The 16,709-nt window shown below is 40.3% G+C and overlaps 1 protein-coding gene and 1 long non-coding RNA gene across 51 annotated transcripts in view; both read right to left on the bottom strand.

Moving 5' to 3' along the window:
• Positions 1-16,709, bottom strand: part of LOC100115546 (inositol hexakisphosphate and diphosphoinositol-pentakisphosphate kinase 2) — a 28,936-nt gene that overhangs the window by 8,699 nt on the left and 3,528 nt on the right. For 6 of the 50 annotated variants that reach the window (XR_004226580.2, XM_031922585.1, XM_031922596.1 and 3 more), the window contains exons 3-21: positions 8,373-8,573; positions 8,148-8,288; positions 7,974-8,064; positions 7,430-7,596; positions 6,629-6,951; positions 6,078-6,272; positions 5,790-5,876; positions 5,525-5,713; positions 5,338-5,447; positions 5,102-5,239; positions 4,241-4,270; positions 2,796-3,030; positions 2,500-2,708; positions 1,939-2,417; positions 1,636-1,875; positions 1,440-1,553; positions 1,187-1,368; positions 964-1,112; positions 90-137 (exon numbers count right to left, since the gene is read on the bottom strand). Coding sequence is in view for 49 of the 50 variants with exons in the window: in XM_031922585.1 (XP_031778445.1) it covers positions 90-137; positions 964-1,112; positions 1,187-1,368; positions 1,440-1,553; positions 1,636-1,875; positions 1,939-2,417; positions 2,500-2,708; positions 2,796-3,030; positions 4,241-4,270; positions 5,102-5,239; positions 5,338-5,447; positions 5,525-5,713; positions 5,790-5,876; positions 6,078-6,272; positions 6,629-6,951; positions 7,430-7,596; positions 7,974-8,064; positions 8,148-8,288; positions 8,373-8,573 (3,328 nt within the window). In the remaining variant the exon portion in view is untranslated. Of the gene's footprint in view, positions 1-89; positions 138-963; positions 1,113-1,186; positions 1,369-1,439; positions 1,554-1,635; positions 1,876-1,938; positions 2,418-2,499; positions 2,709-2,795; positions 3,031-4,240; positions 4,271-5,101; positions 5,240-5,337; positions 5,448-5,524; positions 5,714-5,789; positions 5,877-6,077; positions 6,273-6,628; positions 6,952-7,429; positions 7,597-7,973; positions 8,065-8,147; positions 8,289-8,372; positions 8,574-11,146; positions 11,434-15,084; positions 15,238-16,709 lie in introns of those variants that run through there. The other 44 variants (XM_032596776.1, XM_031922607.1, XM_031922608.1 and 41 more) reach the window with 32 other exon arrangements.
• Positions 8,847-11,140, bottom strand: LOC116416090. Its single transcript, XR_004226586.1, has 2 exons — positions 10,595-11,140; positions 8,847-10,456 (listed from the first exon to the last, which is right to left on the bottom strand). It is a non-coding gene; the product is annotated as an uncharacterized LOC116416090 (long non-coding RNA).

The following is a 16,709-nucleotide window of genomic DNA, read 5'->3' as shown; positions in this document are numbered from 1 at the left end:
TTCGTAATCATTGAAGAATATAATAAAAAAAAAATCTCGATCGTCGTTGTAATAAAAAAGAAGCTTTAGAGGCAGAGAACGACACATACCTTCTTTGTTGACCGCGTCCAAGCTCTGATACTGCAGCTTGTCCGCAGCTACAAAAAGAGATATGAAAAAAAAGAAAACAAAAGAGACAAGAAATATTTTCAAAAACATTCTACGACAACAAGTTATTCGTGTGTTCGTGCGTAGTGTTTAGAAAATGTATATATCCGTCAACACGAACTCTATTTCAGAACAGATTTTAAAAATTACGCATTTCCGTTGTATCAATTATTTGGGAATGAAAATGCCATCTTATTATCATCGCGATTCGTCATGTTTGTCTGTGATTACGATCTAGGACACTAATATTGCATTAAATATAAATATAGTAAACTGTACACATAGATTTACGTATGTCACAACAATTTAGTAGATCAAGTCGAATGTGTGCGGAACGTCGAATTTCTGGCACAACCTCAAAATATTATTTTTGTTTTTTTTTTATCGATAACCCTGTTAAAAGATGCCCAAGTAATCCCAATCTTTATGAATGCCTTGATTCTGCATTAGCTTAAGCATAAAATGAGGTTGCACCCTAAGCTAAGTATATTGAAGAAGATTTAGTACAACGACAAAGATATAGAGCACCCATTTTCAATAAGAAAACATCATTTATAAGTTGCATGCATACGCCATTATGATATAATTAATGCTATGTTGATATTGGAATCAATATTTTACGATAGCGATTTCGCATCAAATAACTTATCTTTACTTATAAAAGTAACGTGAAATCAATTCATTGATTCAATTCCAATTAAACAAAATAAAAAAAAAATCATATTGAGATACATTTGTTCAAATCCCAAATCATACTGACTAGAATAGTTATTTTATTTATATTTATCCATTTACCATATTTTTTCTGGCACTTACTTTTGTCTGGCTTGTCTTGCCGCTGATGGTCGTAACTCCTTGCTCTGGGCTCGCACATGACACCCGCTTCCCTTTCCCTTCGTTGTCTTTGGCTCGCTGCCAATTGACTTCCCAGCCTTGCAGCTTCGTGGCCAGCCACCGTCCTTGCACTGAACAATGGCAATAACATAAACGTGATTGAATATAAAAATCATTGTTTGAGATAATGCAACGTTGGTTCAACCTAATTGGTATAGGCGCAGAGCTTTGTAGGAATCCACTGTCATATGGTTCATCCATAATATTTGGATCTAGATCCATCATATTGATAGCTCTGCTGGTAGTTGTTGGACTATCGAGCATTGAATCGACCGAGTCTACTTCCATCAGCGGCGGAGACGTATCCTTAAATAAAGAAGTTCTCTTCTTATAGAGAGAAACGAAGATGAACATTAAAAACGTCACTCTACAAGTACATGCGGGATTATTAATCTTACTCTTTCTAGTGGTGGTATTGTTACATCATCTTCTAAAACACCAAGTTCCGTGTCTTCTTCTTCAATCCGTGTACTACATTGCGATGTGTTGTCCTGACCTGAGCCGGCTTCTCCCTTTGAAAAAATATACGATGATTACAATAAAGAAGTGAATCTTTAAAAATAAAAGAACTTCTAAATACATAATTAGACGTACAAGATTATGGCTACTCTCGTTTCGAGAATGTGGCCTGAATCCAGGCCCTGGTGGTAGGTTCTTCTGAACGCAACAATTTACTCCTGGACTAAAATGAAGTTCTACGTGAAAACGCTCTTCGCTGCTAGGGTCCTTTGTCGGATCTTCGTACAGCATCACTACGATTTGGGACATATAATTCAGTTCCGAAACCATACTGACGTATTCCATGGCCCGTCTCCATTGCTCGTCGCTCAAAACCTAAGAAAACCAGTTGTATCGTCAGTGTTGAGTAAGAGTGAAGAATTTGCTTTTAATACTTACATCAAGTAAACCCCCATATCTTAAAACGGTTAACAAAGAATGTACATGACTTTCACTAGTAAAATACAGCCTTGTTCTCACATGTCTACCCGGACTTGAAACACCGTGCGAATATCTTGGGTTTAGCCTATTTACAGTTTCTTCACCAGGTTCTTCGATATTTCTTTGTAAATCAGCCCGGATTTTCTTTAGCAAAGGTGTACAAATTCCCTGGCCAATAGTTAACTTTTCTTGCACAGTCAAACCATACTCCTGAGGTATAACAATATCAGCCAAATATTTAGAATATATATAAAGTTCCTCTGCGTGTTCGAATTGTAGGGTATGGTTGTTGTGTTGTAGATCATATTTTATACAATCGTAAATATCAGGAATCTTGGAAATATCAAATCGTTTTTGCTTTGTACAAAAATCTTTCTCTATCTTCCCCCATCGACGACCCATCAACTCCCACGTTTCTCCGTGATACAATATCGCATCTGCAAGGAAAACCAGAAACAAATATGTAAGTTTGATTTGGTGTGATAATTTTCAAGCATTATTGATTATTTGAATTATTACCTTTAGTTTTAGGATCATCTTTCTTTATCCTCACAATATCCATTAGCTTTTGGATTAATAAATGAACATGCTGACAACATCTAACTGGATTCTTAACAAAATCTAAAGCCGCATTTATACTCAAGGCATTCGTTGGGTTGATTTGTTCTCTGTCCTCTTTCGTAAACTCCTTATCCTGTTGTAAGTATTCGTGCAAACGATTTTTAACCCTGAAAGAAATTATTATTAGAACTTTCTATCCAATAAATTAATGAGACAAAAGTAATTTATATCTTGCAGAATAAACTAGAACTCACATATTCTGGTACTTGCTGCTATCACAATCGTTGTCTAGTAATCCGTTTGTGTTAGCGCTTTTGACCATTTGCACAAGGATGGGAGTAAGCTCGCCTTCTAGAGCAAGAAGACCCTTGGCGAAAGCTGCAGCGGTCATTTGTACACGACCCTCGTCGCTCGCGTAGATTTTCAAATCGTGACGGAACGTTGAGTGCAGCCTTAGAAGACCCAAACCTTGAGCGCCAGCGTATTCGCCTATATCGAGGATCCAGAAGAGATTAGAAATGGGTAATTTTTGACAATTGATGTGAAAATGCGATTCTTTTTATGTGACGCGTGAGTTTATCATTGATCGACGCTTTTGATTATTGATTGAGATTGCTGCACTTGAAGGTGTATAAATCGTGTTGTTTATTTTTTATTATTTTTGAACCACTGCAGAATTTCAGTTTATTCTTTTATAGCACGTTTCTTAATTATCTTTCTTTATTCCTGCATGCACCTATCATTGTTTGCATAAGGTGACATTAACATACAGAGCTTAAAATATGAATGCATTATCAAATTAAAAAAAAACTGTTACGTATCGTAAAAAGTACCATTGTAGTTAAAAGAATGATTTCATATCAAATAGATAATGCATAACTTTTCAAGACAAAAATTCAATAAAGTACCAGTACAACGAAATTTGTCTCTTATTTAATATTCAGATTTAGAAGAATTCTTTTATCCGTTCGTTAATACAATGGAAATGATTTTCAATACAACAAGTACTAAAAACCACCAAACCTACTTTATTGTTTTATCGAAATACTGAAATTTGCAAGTGACTCGATTGACTGTGTGTATCAAAAAAGGATAGAGATGACAACATTCATCACAATATGTCAAAAATATGTCAAATAAAGAGAAAATCTTTGCAATTGATAAAAATTGTACTAAGTATGAACACATAACAAGTGTGAACCATGTGTTTTTTTGCAATAAGTGATATTGCGAGACGATTCCTTGCGTGATATTTCTGATCACACAAAATTGAAATTCATGATGAGCGACGATGATCATGGATGTGAGATTCTATTATCAGAATTCTTACTATGATGAAACACGAGAATGAGCGAATTAGTCGTAACACAGTCAAAAAACGTTAAATTAACGTATGTATAAATATTTATAAAGGGTGGGGCGGGGTAAGCATCTATATCACATTTTTATGTGTGAGGCACGTTTGACTAATGCTCAGGCAAAACCAGGCAGGAATCAAATTTCAAAATAGGACAAACTATACTGTAAGTCACAAAGTTCTCAGAACTGTGTGATAGCAATAAATAGAAATTCAGGTAGAAAATTGAGAGTCGAGGAGTTTCTCCTGCTGCTCTGATATTGCCAAAAAAATTGAACACATTAACAAACAAACTGCACATAACTAACTACCAGCTAGCAATTATTCTGAATAAAAAGTTACCGTGGTTTGGTAACATCTCTGAGTCTTCCTCTGAAATAATATTTCAAATTATATGGGGATTGTCTTCAGTCTAATTTTCCATTAAGATTGTCCGTAAGAATTAGAGAATTTTTTATATATTTCAAGAAAAAAAGACAATATACATCTATGTTTGAAATTATAAACATAGTATATAATCATTTATTCTGAAATACTGAGAAAATAAAGAATAAAAAGATTATAGAAATGTTTCGGACACATCAATCCAAGTTAATTGAGAATTTAATAAGGGTATGAGGAAATGAAAACATTTCTATCATCTTAAGCACTAATAAAACAGACTGAAAGTCAAAAAGTTCATTCGGATTTTAGTAACGAAATCATAAAATGAACAGTCATCAGTATAAAGTGAAGAAAAACAAACGTCAGTAAGTAAAAGTTAGTCTCTTCTGCAGTCTAAATTGAAAAAGAGAATAAAATAATCTAATATGATATAACCATTCATTTTCGATTTGATAGCTCGCAATCAGACTCTCTTCTTTTGGCTGGACGTCTCTCGATTTGGCAAAATAACAATAAGAATAAAAATATACACTAAATTTACTGCTACAAGGGAATGCAAAATAATACAATCAATTACTCCACAATAATCAAACTACAATGCACAGGCGCTGTGCTATTGTAAATTACTTGTTTACGACCTTGGAACTATAATCCAGCATCTGCACTCGCGAATCCTAAACACTGGCAGAAACCAATAGTAGTGATACAAATATTTAAATGCAGCTTGTCAATATAAAAAGACAAATCTCAAGAACTTTTCAGCGCGGTAAAAAAACTTAGTCGTCAGCAAAAGAAGCGAAAGGAGCTTAAGATACGAACCACTAAGGTGTCTACCTTGACCACCTGGGTACATGCAGCGAAATATGCGACCCAACTCTTCGGCCTGGATCCTACCGGCCGGAGTCAGCTCGCCGCCCCACTTTAATATGAGAACTAGCGAGGGCTCTCCCAGACGATCTACGAAGAAATAAATTCGGTTAAAAAGTTCAAAACCACCACTGACACTAAACATCTTCTACTGCGTAATAAGTGAAAAACACTGTGACAACAATAACTTTTTAACATACTACTGCTGTTGCCATCGTCGGAAGAGCTTCCTCTTGGTCTTCCGCGCGGCTGATACTTCATTTGTACTTTGCGATTGATTCCTGAAAAGTGGCCGTACCTGAAGACGACAACAATCTCGTTAAAGCAACAACCGACACAATTTTACCGACAATCGCAAGAATCTTTATTGCTCACATCTCTAAAACGCTCTTAAGCTGTTCCAGTTTCCCCTGTTTTTCTTCCAATTCGGGACCAGCAGCTCGATGCTGGATTTCAGCCAGTAAACTTCGAGCTGTATCGAGGATTTCCTGCAACTGCTTGGGGCGCTTAAGCTTCACATGACCGTGTTTGTAACCATCGTATTTGGCAAAAATCTCGAAGAACCTAAGTGATAAAAAATTGTATTAAATATTTATCCCCAACGGTCATCGGAGCCAAAAAATATTTCAATCGTACGTACTTTGGATGTCGAACCTCCACTTTCATTTTCTGCTTTGGCGTTCGATCGCCATGCCTTATCACTGCAACTACGCATCGCAATTCCATCCTTTGAAATGAGAAGCACATGTTAGCATTATGCCATCAGTGACGATAAATTAGCTAAATTGATTTTTGAACAAATATCAAGTGGAATCTCGTTGTTATAGTAGACAAATGTATCTCTCAAGTTTAAAGCAAGAGTTTAGTATGTGAATAATTGGTAGCAGTTAAGATAACCAAACTAAAACTCATCTCTCAGTGTACTCACATTTTACCAAAAGTAGTGGGTACAATCGGTGGATCATCCAGTTGAAAGGGTACACTCCATGGAATGTGCAGGGTTGGAGCAAGTTCCCTTAGGATCATATTCCCCAGAATCTTGGCACAGTCATCGTAATACTTGTTCGAGTTCTTCACAAAACTGAAACCGTTGACATCACAAACGAAGGACTGGCCGTTGGCTCTGCAAAAACGTACAAAACTGTCAAAATTCGCGAAGAAGAAAAGAGCGAGCTCCAAGCGCTCCGTTCTTCTAGCGATCGGAACGACGACTGAGCGTTCGCTATGAACTTGAACATCACCAGTTCGTGTCGTAGTTGGGTAACGCGAAACCGCGAGTGTAGGGTGTCACCGATAACTTCGTTTATTATGAATACCAGAGAAGCGCGGATTTGTGAAGTATGTCGAGTTACCGACAGGCAATTTAGTTCCAGAATGATCGGAGGAAAAAATTTTCAAACAATCGTCGTGAATAAAGGAAAAACTTTGAAGCACTTTTTATTTCCATAATTTGTGAGTTGCAGAAAAATGAAAACATACCTTAGTAAATCGAAACCGCAAACGGTCTGCTTGAAGGCCAGACAGACCTTCCTGCTGATGAGCTTCTCGGCGTTGCTGAGTATCACGGGATACCTGATCTCCTTGCCTTCGGAATCCCTCTCGACTTTGCCGTCGAGGGCCGGGCTCTTCCTCGCCTCCGCGTGAGCGTAGTCAGGGCCCACCGTGTAGACCTTGACGTCGGTACCGTCCGTTGGCATGAAGTCCTCGTAGATGTAGGAGCCGGTTTTGCGGACTCGCGACTCCGGCGAGTACACGCTGCTGCGACTGCCGATCTGGGGGATTTTATCAGCGATGCTAATTGGCTACAACCATTACATTACACCTTTCGTTTGTTCGAGGATTTTCACACTTTTGTTCACTACGCAATTCTACATAATTTGCTGTCGTACCGTACATATAGCCGAGAGTCGTGCGCAGAGTGAGTATAATGAATCGAGAGTTACAATTTTGAGATATTATGTGATGATTATGTGATGCTGATGATGTTACGTATCGTTGACTCGATCGTAATCCTCTAACAAATCGAATAGGCAAAAAGTATCGTAGCGAGTACGATACGTTACGTAAAAAGAATATATGCAAGCCGAATCAGTGATGGATCAGTGAATTTGTATAAATGAGAAGAAGCGTAATGACGACGAGTGAAAACTTCACAAGCTGTTATTACGCTTTCGTGATTGACTCGAAAAGAATGATTCAATAGTAGAAGAAAAAAACTACCGTAACAGAACCTTGGACAGGAAAAGAAAATAGCCCGAAGGGCAACAAGCCCTAGTGTACCTTTCTGAACAATCGCTGGCTGCCACCACCTGCGGAGGTCGGATAATAAATGTAAATATTATGATCTTCAGCAGAGACTGGCTTCTCGACGAAGGGCTTGTTAAACGTGACGCCGTTGACCTCCACGTGGTCCTCGGACTCGACCAGCTCGTGATCTGAAATGATATCTTTGGTCTTCGAATGTCATGATCAGAACATTCAAACACAGCACAAAGCATGCTAGAAGGCGGAAGTTCTAGAAGGTGGAAGAACGTTGCCCGGTTAGATGTAATTATACAAGTGCGGACAGTTTAACTATACGTGACCTCCCCAAACCTGATGCTTCCCAGTGCATACATTCACCCGATTCAAGCCAATACGCTTTATTAATCTCAACTCGATAACCAATCTATAACCCTTATTTTTAAAAAATTCACCGAGATAACGCCACTTTCTTGGTGCAGTACCCTGATTACTGCAACGCATGCAATCTTCGTCGAACCATTCACACGAAAGAGGCAACAGACAGAGACAACGATACTTTGGACGTCGAGAGTCAACTTACGTTTCGGGTCGGCGGAATCTCTGTCGAGAACGGCATACCTGGGTATTTCAATTCCCTCGCCCTCCAAAATGGCGTACACTCTTCTTCGGTCCTATACGCATGAAATCGCATTAATTATCTCGGTCGATACAAAGTCTATCACATTGTAGAGAAATGAACTGTCTATACATTCACCTGGATGTCATATTGCATGGGAAGATTGTTGATTATAAAAGGGTTGCGCAGGTTGGCGTACTGTATGGCTTTGTCTAGTGGAAATCCTTTGCTATGGAAACTTATCAAACAGTCTACTATGGGCCAGTCTTCAACGGGTTCCTGCGGGAAGGGATAACGTTCAATTTTATAAACAAAATGCAAAAACTGTAGGAATAAACTTCAACGATCGAGTAGCATACACACTTTTAAGATAACTTCCTCCGCGAAAACGACGATCTTTATGTACTCGAACTCCTCGAGCCGCGTGAGTATCTCCTTCATGGGTTTGCTCTGCGACTTCTTGGCCATCGCGCATATTCCCACCAGGACCTGCTTGCCCTCGCCCTCGAGATCGCTGCCTCCCAGGCATCCGTCATCGTTGACGCAGCCGTCCGACAGTTCGCCCTGTAACGTAAAAAGGCTTCGTTAAAGCAAACGTAAATTCACGTTGATATATGGGCTCACGTATTTATCATCCGGATTTATTTGTTTGTTAAAATATATCATACGAAGGAATAAACGTCTATAATAGAAACTATAGTGTTGTCGGGGACTTTGACAGATATGCGCTTTGGAAATGCTGCCAGCGACGTGTTTTGTCAGTTTGTTGTCCGAGAACTAAGGCGGTAAGACTATCAAAATATTTTGAAGGGTTGTTATAATAGATTTCGGGGTATATTTTTAGAACTATATGCATACGAATATGCTCTTTGGATCAATCGACGTATTATTGTGATGACACTTTTGTAATCGGTGATTTTTATCATTCTAAGAAACTAAAAGCTGCATCTTATTATGAAAAAATTAAGCTGAAACTTCGCAGCGTCGATTTACAACATAAGCTTGCAAGCATAAACCGAGATTACGGTACAGCTACACTCGTCATGCCAAAATCATCGTGTCAATGTTTTGAGTATTATAACAAAGCTAATTTAAAAAAAATTCTCTTCTATAATTTCATTAAAATTCTATCAAGTGTCAATCTACTCTTACGCAGACATCTCCACAGCGTAACTGGAATGATACCTATCCCAGTCATCTCGCGGATCACTCAATCACGAGCCACTTAGCGTCAGTCGGTTAGCGGCCGAACGTGATTAATCAGCGCATCCGCGCGACAAAGTATATATAGGTATAAGCGACTGCATCGACGACGACGACGACGTGTCCCGGTGACAGTAGAACACGTTTCGATCGCCGATTGTATAATCAATGTGTACCTATACGTCATTTTGGTTTGGCAGTATAGAGAATACGACTGTATAGGGCTAATTATACGGATTTTTAGGAGAATAACTAGAGCGATGCCAGCTACGTCGACTATCTTTAAACCTGTCAATAAGCGCTTAGGATACCGGCCAAAGTGCGATCTATTGTTTTTTTTTTAACAATCTCTCGCGTATACTTGGCTTATATATGCGGGTGTGTGACGCATGAGCCGCGTGCGCATGTGATAATGAAAATGCAGCCGACGTGTTTGCGAACCATTCGCTATTAGTTCTAGTGAAAATGTAGGGAAAAATATATATTAACCGGTTTACAGTGTTAAGTTTATATATAAATATACCTAATTAGCATTAGCACCAACTGCCAATACAACCGAGCCGCGTAATTAAAAGCTTTTGATGATTCCTGCTAAAAATATAATCACGTGCTCTAATTCGGATACAATTTGCAATTATTGAGATTGATTCAATTCGTCTAGACGAAATTAACAAGTCTAATAAATTCACGATATAGGCGCAGTAGTATAGCCCGACCGCAAGAAGTGTCATTGCGTGCGGAGTAATAAGGCTCGCACGCGAGAGCGATTTCGGCTAAAATTAGCAAGGCTGCTTTTTCGAGAGCTTACACATACTTATAAAGTAGCGGTTATACAGAGTTGCGCGCGGAATTAATAAAACGAACTTCCTCTCCAAAGTCGTTTTTAGAAAAGATGATTTATTGGATTATTTAATTATATGGTCTGCTCAGTTTTCGTTTACAATCAAAAGTTTAGCATATGGGTACACGCTTTGCAAATTAGATATCCGAGCTCAGACATTGTAATGTAGAAGATCACAACAGAGCGACAGATCGATATTTACGACTAAACGAATCTACCTAAAGCTTCCAGAGCCACATCCTAGTACTTGGACTACACATCGTGTTTGTGAATAATCGCGTCGTGAATTTTATCGCACAACACACGCTCTCGTGGCCGTTGGCAAGAAGGGCGAGCATTATTGCACACGCGAACTTGCTGGACTTGTGTTTGTTCGCGCCGACTGTTTATTTGCCGGCCTTCACTGCGGAGTCAAAATTTTGTAAAATTTAATTACTTATATATCTATCGTTAAAATTCATGACAAATGTTGTTTGTTTGTTAGAGTAACGGTTTGAGGAAATAGATAGAGAAATAGATGCATAGTGACTAATCGGCATACATGCGATGTTTGACAAATTTATGACAGCTGCAGTAGCCCTCGTTATATACAGCAGCGAAAAGACGATTAATGTACGCAATACAAATTCCACTCATAATACTTAGTGACTCGTGAAACTTGAGTGTACGATTTCGATAAAGTATAACTACCTACAATTAGTGTTGCCGCGCGTATCTTATAGTATATTATAAATAAATAACCCGCGACGTCGTTTTCCAGTTAGCGACTGCAGTTATCGTTACGTAATAAAAGACAAATATATTATCTACGAAATAATCAAACTGAAGAGAACGAAAACAATATTTTAGTATACAAACATAAATGTGTATAAAGCCATAAAAAAACTCTCGTTTTAATAAACATCATCATGACCATTCGGTTATTCACAGCTTTCGCACGGATAATAGAAAGCGTTATTATACTATACACCACTTGTTTACAACCTGCTGCGCAGTACGGCTTATAAGGTAGCATAGCCCACTAGCTCGAAACTGTCGCAATAACAATAATGAGAAAGAAAAGCGGTATAACGCCGCATATAACATAACGTACGAAACACTCGTCGCAATAGCAGCAGCCGTCGTAGTCGCCGATGTCGTCAGCCTCGCCGTCAGGGCCTAAAGCGTTCGCGTTTACGTTCTGCGAACGCCAGCGTTTCAGTCGCCACCAATCCTTCCACCAGGACCACTCCATTGCTCACTGGCACCTGTACACCTCACTGTTGCGTCTCTCTACCATCGAAACTGATTCGTCCACACTTTACAACTGTTGTATCGTACTCTCTTCGCCGCAGACGATCCAACAATACGCTGTACACGAGTCATCGACTACTACTGCACCTGTTATCAAAGTCGGACCGAGAGCGGTGTACTATACTTACTGGCGCAGCGGAGGAGAGGATTCGCGGATTTATCACTGGACAATAATACAACGTCGCGATAAAGAAGGCCGATGCGGCGGGGGCGCAATATCAGCGATCTATAACGATCGTTCGGATCGATAACGAGCTGTATGCGAGAGATCCGGCACTGCGCTCAGCTCAAGGTTCGGAGGAATTCGGCTATCGTTGTGCGAGTCGATAAAGAATATATACTTGGTGTCAACACTCTCGTATACGGGAAAACAAACAAGACTATGCAATAACTACGCAAGCATGATCCGGATGCGAAGCTTTACATAAGCGCACATCCTGCCGCGAGCTGCACTTTAATAATAGAGCTTATACAGCGCACTGGCGAATTTCGCCGCAACTGCCGAGAAAACTCGCGGGCGGATAGGTAAGCGCGGACAATCGACGGGAAGAAGACCACGTGTCCTCTTTTTAGCTCTCTCTCTCTCTCTCTCTCTCTCTCTCTCTCTCTCTCTCTCTCTCTCTCTCTCTCTCTCCATCTCTAGCTTGCGGGAGCGCCTAATTCTGTCGGAAAGTGAGTCAAGGCTCACGTGCGCGCGCCACCCGCTTTATAGCGCAAGAGATGTAATCCAATTTAGTTTCATTCTGATCGGCGGGTTAAACGCTATGCGCGACATGTGTATGCGTGTGTGTGTATCTATATGTCATTGAACGATTTGCAAGCCGGAACTGCGTGGGAGGTGAACAGTCAGAGTCTAGGTTTTTAGAATAATGCGAAAACCAGATGCGGAAGGCCTCGTAATACTTGATTCGAAATGCGCGCGTTCACTGATAACGCGCGAGTGTTTTTATTCAAAAGCATACTTGATCATTTAGCTAACACACTCGGCTCGAATTAAAATAGACGATTTGAGACGCCAACACCTATATACAGCCACGATTATCATCAACGGAGTAAACAAATATATAATCGAGGGAAATAATACACGGTGATAATAAAAGTACACGGTTATTTTCGCCTCGAGAGACACGACTACTCGTTATAACAACACATCCTCGATTGCTCCGCTAAGTGAAATACGCGCACGTGTGGCGAATTGATTTATACCGTCGCCGGGAATTTCTCCACACGTTCGTTTATTACATTCGCGAATTTCTGTTATACAATAAAGAAGCCGCTGATGTATATAACAACACTCGAAAAATCCACTCTTGCGCAACGCATTTCGATCGATATCGAGATTTAACGCCGGCGTTTGATTGTCTCTTCTGTTATTACGTATACCTATTTACATGCAGAGCTTTCCGACTATTTTCTCATTAGAATAAACCCCCCTTTTCTCTGATGCATTATTTGCGTGTGAAACAAGTTGCGCGCGGCGTGTAAGGAAAAAATCAAGAGCTTCTTGCGCCGCGACGGATCAATAAGATCCCGTCCTCGAGATAAGCGAGGGAGAGAGAGAGAGAGAGAGAGAGCGACGTGGTTTTCGGAGTGTAACGACGATATAATTTTTTTTCTTTATCGAGTTGCATGCAGACCTTATCGCCGCTTGAAACTCAGCCAAATTCGTCGAGGCTTGCGGTGCAGATCACGTGAGCACATACAATATACGTGAGCTTTTGCGTCGTTTCGGCGGTATGCCTACAACGAGGAGATGCAGTCGACGGTGTTTCAGAACGGAAGATCGTGTTTTGATGATGCAGAGATAAGGCTGCAGAGATAGCGCCGGATGAATCCAGATCGGGTGAGTTATTGTGATGAGGTTAACGGCCCGAACGAGTGAGTTTCCGTATAATTTTTCTCTTGTGCTGCTTCTGTCGGCAAACGGTTTAATTAACTAATTAGTCACGATCAATTATACGAAGGTTTAGCTATAATATAGTAACAATAGTTCTTGTCTCTCGTGACACGGACACTATACACGTTGTTCAAGAAAGCTATTTATTACCCGGACTCGAAACGGATGCTCGCCGACACGGCATCGATTAATTTGAAAGCGCTACAATGTATATCTTCGCGGACAAATAAGCGACACCCTAATTATACGCATCTACGATATCTATCCGTGTTGTAATTAAAAATATAATACAACACATTGCCTCGCGACGCATCAGTTCCGTCATTGAGATTCTTCGCATGTGTATAGCGATAATAGCAGTACAACGACTGTAAACAATCAGCGACATATGCAAACGATGATACAATCCTATAATTGGGCAGCAGAAACGCGGAGGTGATTCGCGCGCGCCGAAGCGCGTTTTATTATGAGCGGAAAGCCCAAACTCGCGCGGATGATTCGTGCGCTTGGGAGGAGAGATAAATTTCCTATCAGTTTACGCCCAGAGAATATTCGCCTCGTTTCACATATACATTCGTACACTCTATAATTAGCAAAAACTCGGTTCGTTTTATACTGCACAATCGAGCTTTTTATATTAAAATGTGGATCGTCGGGTATAATTTCAGACGAAGCGCGTATAATGAGCTTTTATAAGAGAAGATAAGGAGTTCGCTGAGTTTGGAGGTGTGATTCGCGTCAATTAAAGGCTTATGGAAACATTTCGTTGATTCTCTACCTGGTTACGCTCGCGTTGGCTACTTTGACGGAAAGTTTGTAAAGGTAGATAAAACGCCTACTTCGCGATATAAATATTACGGGGAAAAGTCCGTGTATTATATTTACTCGAATTTATCTCAAGATTATAGATACTTGAATTTTTTCAAGATTATAAGTATAATACATTAATAGTCTGGTCGAGATATTAGAAACATTTCGAGTAAGAGGAGTACTGCACTACTACGCGAACAACGAGTCTCATTGTTGTTTAGCGAACAAAAAAAAAAGTTGCACCGAGTTAGTGATGATAGGTCACGTCGCATAACTCTTGTATACACTGCGCGCGCGACGCGCTAAATTAAAAAGATCTCGCGCTTCAAAAAGTAGTGAATTTTCGACGCTCATTACGTAAACCTTGTATATAATTGACAATTTTTCCGACATCAGCGTATTTCACTTTTTCTGCAAATTGCGCCGCCGTAAATCTCGGCTAATAAACAAGCGGTGTGCGAGCGCGCGAGCGTAAATTTCAAGTTAATGAAGTTTCGCGCGTAGTACATAGTAGCGGGCGTAATGAAATCCGAGAGGTATACAGGAGAGAGATTATAAGGGATGAAATTTTACGAAGCGAATTTCATTGCGAGAATCGCATGTATACCATGTGTGTTTGCTCATCAGGCCGTTTCGCGCGTCAGGAAACTGCAATGGGCTCTGAGGCATGTGCGTCACGAAAGAAATTTACGGCTTTATGGAAAGGACCTTGAGGACAATCGTGTGTACGGGGATTTTCCCCCCAAGCACTTTGGCTAAAATCGATCGTTTTGTGGGTCTATACGGGTGGATGGTATATACATTGCAGAGGGATTGGTATTGTGTTACGATGAGTAATATGGTGCAAATTTGAGGGTGTTTTATGCAACACTCTGTCAATAAGAGAGTAGGAGACAACAACCGAGCTTTCAGTGCTTCCAAAACAGTGTAATTGAAAAAAAAAGCCTACAAGTGCAGTAGACACTGTGCAATCACTCTCGTCCTGACCATAATTGCTCAACCACACTATAACCGCACATATCATCACCCACACACTGTGTCAGGCGCGCGAAAATTCAAAACCGGTCACGTGCTGCTCACTATATACAGCTATACAATCGCGGTATAAACAATTCTATTCGATCTTCGGCAGATCTTATACACCGCGCAGCCGAGCGTCTCCGAAAAGGCCGGCGTCTGGCGCTCGACTACTGCAAATGTTTTTCCATTACACAACGGAGGCGGCGAAGAGAGTAAGTATGAGGCACGAGAGTCGATGCGTAAGAGCCGCGCGCCAATTGGCCTTGTCGCGCGCGCGCGACACCACCGCCGGCATTGAAATTTTATGCCTCCGAGTAAGTATAACTGCGCCAGTGTTTGCATATGCAGTTCAATCTCGTAACGTCTATTCGCTTTTCGCCCGCGCGCATCGTCGCTATTATCTTCCGGTGCTCGTGCTGACGGCTATAGATCCTTTCTTTCTCGCAGTGGATTTGATGCAGGCTGGTTTGGTGCAGAAGAGCTTTTTGTGGAGGCGAGAGTGAATCGCGGGCCAAGTGTGAAAGATTTTTTGCGTGTCTTCTTGAGAAATAGATGGGATACAACAAATGGATGATTGTTTCTTGTTGCAGATGTCATTACTCGATAGCGCGCTAATCTACTTTTGAATCACTGGAAAAGTGTACCATTTGTGATATCACGATATTCTATACTTCACGTTACTGCATCAACTTTCCGTCATGCTGATAAAATGCGTGCCATTGTACGAATTCGATTTAGATCAAAGCTGGAATTCGTTTGCAACTATTATAGCATTGAAGAAATATTATTCTTTTTTAAAGTAGAATGAAGAAGCGAGCATTCACTTAAAATAACAACGGCGATCGAAGTGTACCAACATTATTTTTAACACATTTTATGAGTTTGGCAAATCAGTGCTAGTCTATAGTCTATTTTACATCACTTCGTACTTCGTGACTTCGTTTTCTGCAGCGTTTTGTTTATCTCGACCTATGCGTATACTCGAAACCTCACACGTTATTCATCTATTTTGAACAAAAACTCAAGAGAACATAATTTTCGCTAATTATCTATTCAATGGAGCGTAACTAATCTGCCAATAGCACAGCGCAAAACCAGCTGACTTGAAAACCCGTATATCATCACGCGAGCTTCGACAAAATCAACGTTCCCTGCACACATGTGCATCATCTATATCGCGTGATAATATTGTGGCAAGCGTGGAGCGGTCCAGCGTCAAAGGCACTTTTCCATCACGCGACGCTAATTCAAAGCTAATCGACGTCGTTAATGTAGCGGCTTCGCGAATAAAAGAATTCATTCAGTCGGTCTTAAATCATCCGGAAACCATATTCATCTCAAATACAAGATTTGTGTAGAAGCGTATAATTGACATAATTGACGCGAAATTGGTCCTGGCATAATTTCAAATCACTATAACAACGCGGATAACTCTTATTAACGAGGCTATAACTTTCGACTGCTTTATGGCCGACGAAGTCTAGTTAACTCGAAAATTTCACTCGACTACACTCGAACCTATAACAAATCATCCGCGTTAACAATGAAAAATCGCGTATACACTGTATATACAAATTCCCGCAAAATTTCCACCCCGAAACAAAGACGCAGTTCCGGCGCAATGCCAGCTCACAAA

This window comes from Nasonia vitripennis, chromosome 2 (assembly GCF_009193385.2).
Source record: "Nasonia vitripennis strain AsymCx chromosome 2, Nvit_psr_1.1, whole genome shotgun sequence".
NCBI classification, from domain to species: Eukaryota; Metazoa; Arthropoda; class Insecta; order Hymenoptera; family Pteromalidae; genus Nasonia; species Nasonia vitripennis.
The sequence above is the reverse complement of the archived record's forward strand: the minus strand, read 5'-3'. Positions and strand labels throughout refer to the sequence as shown.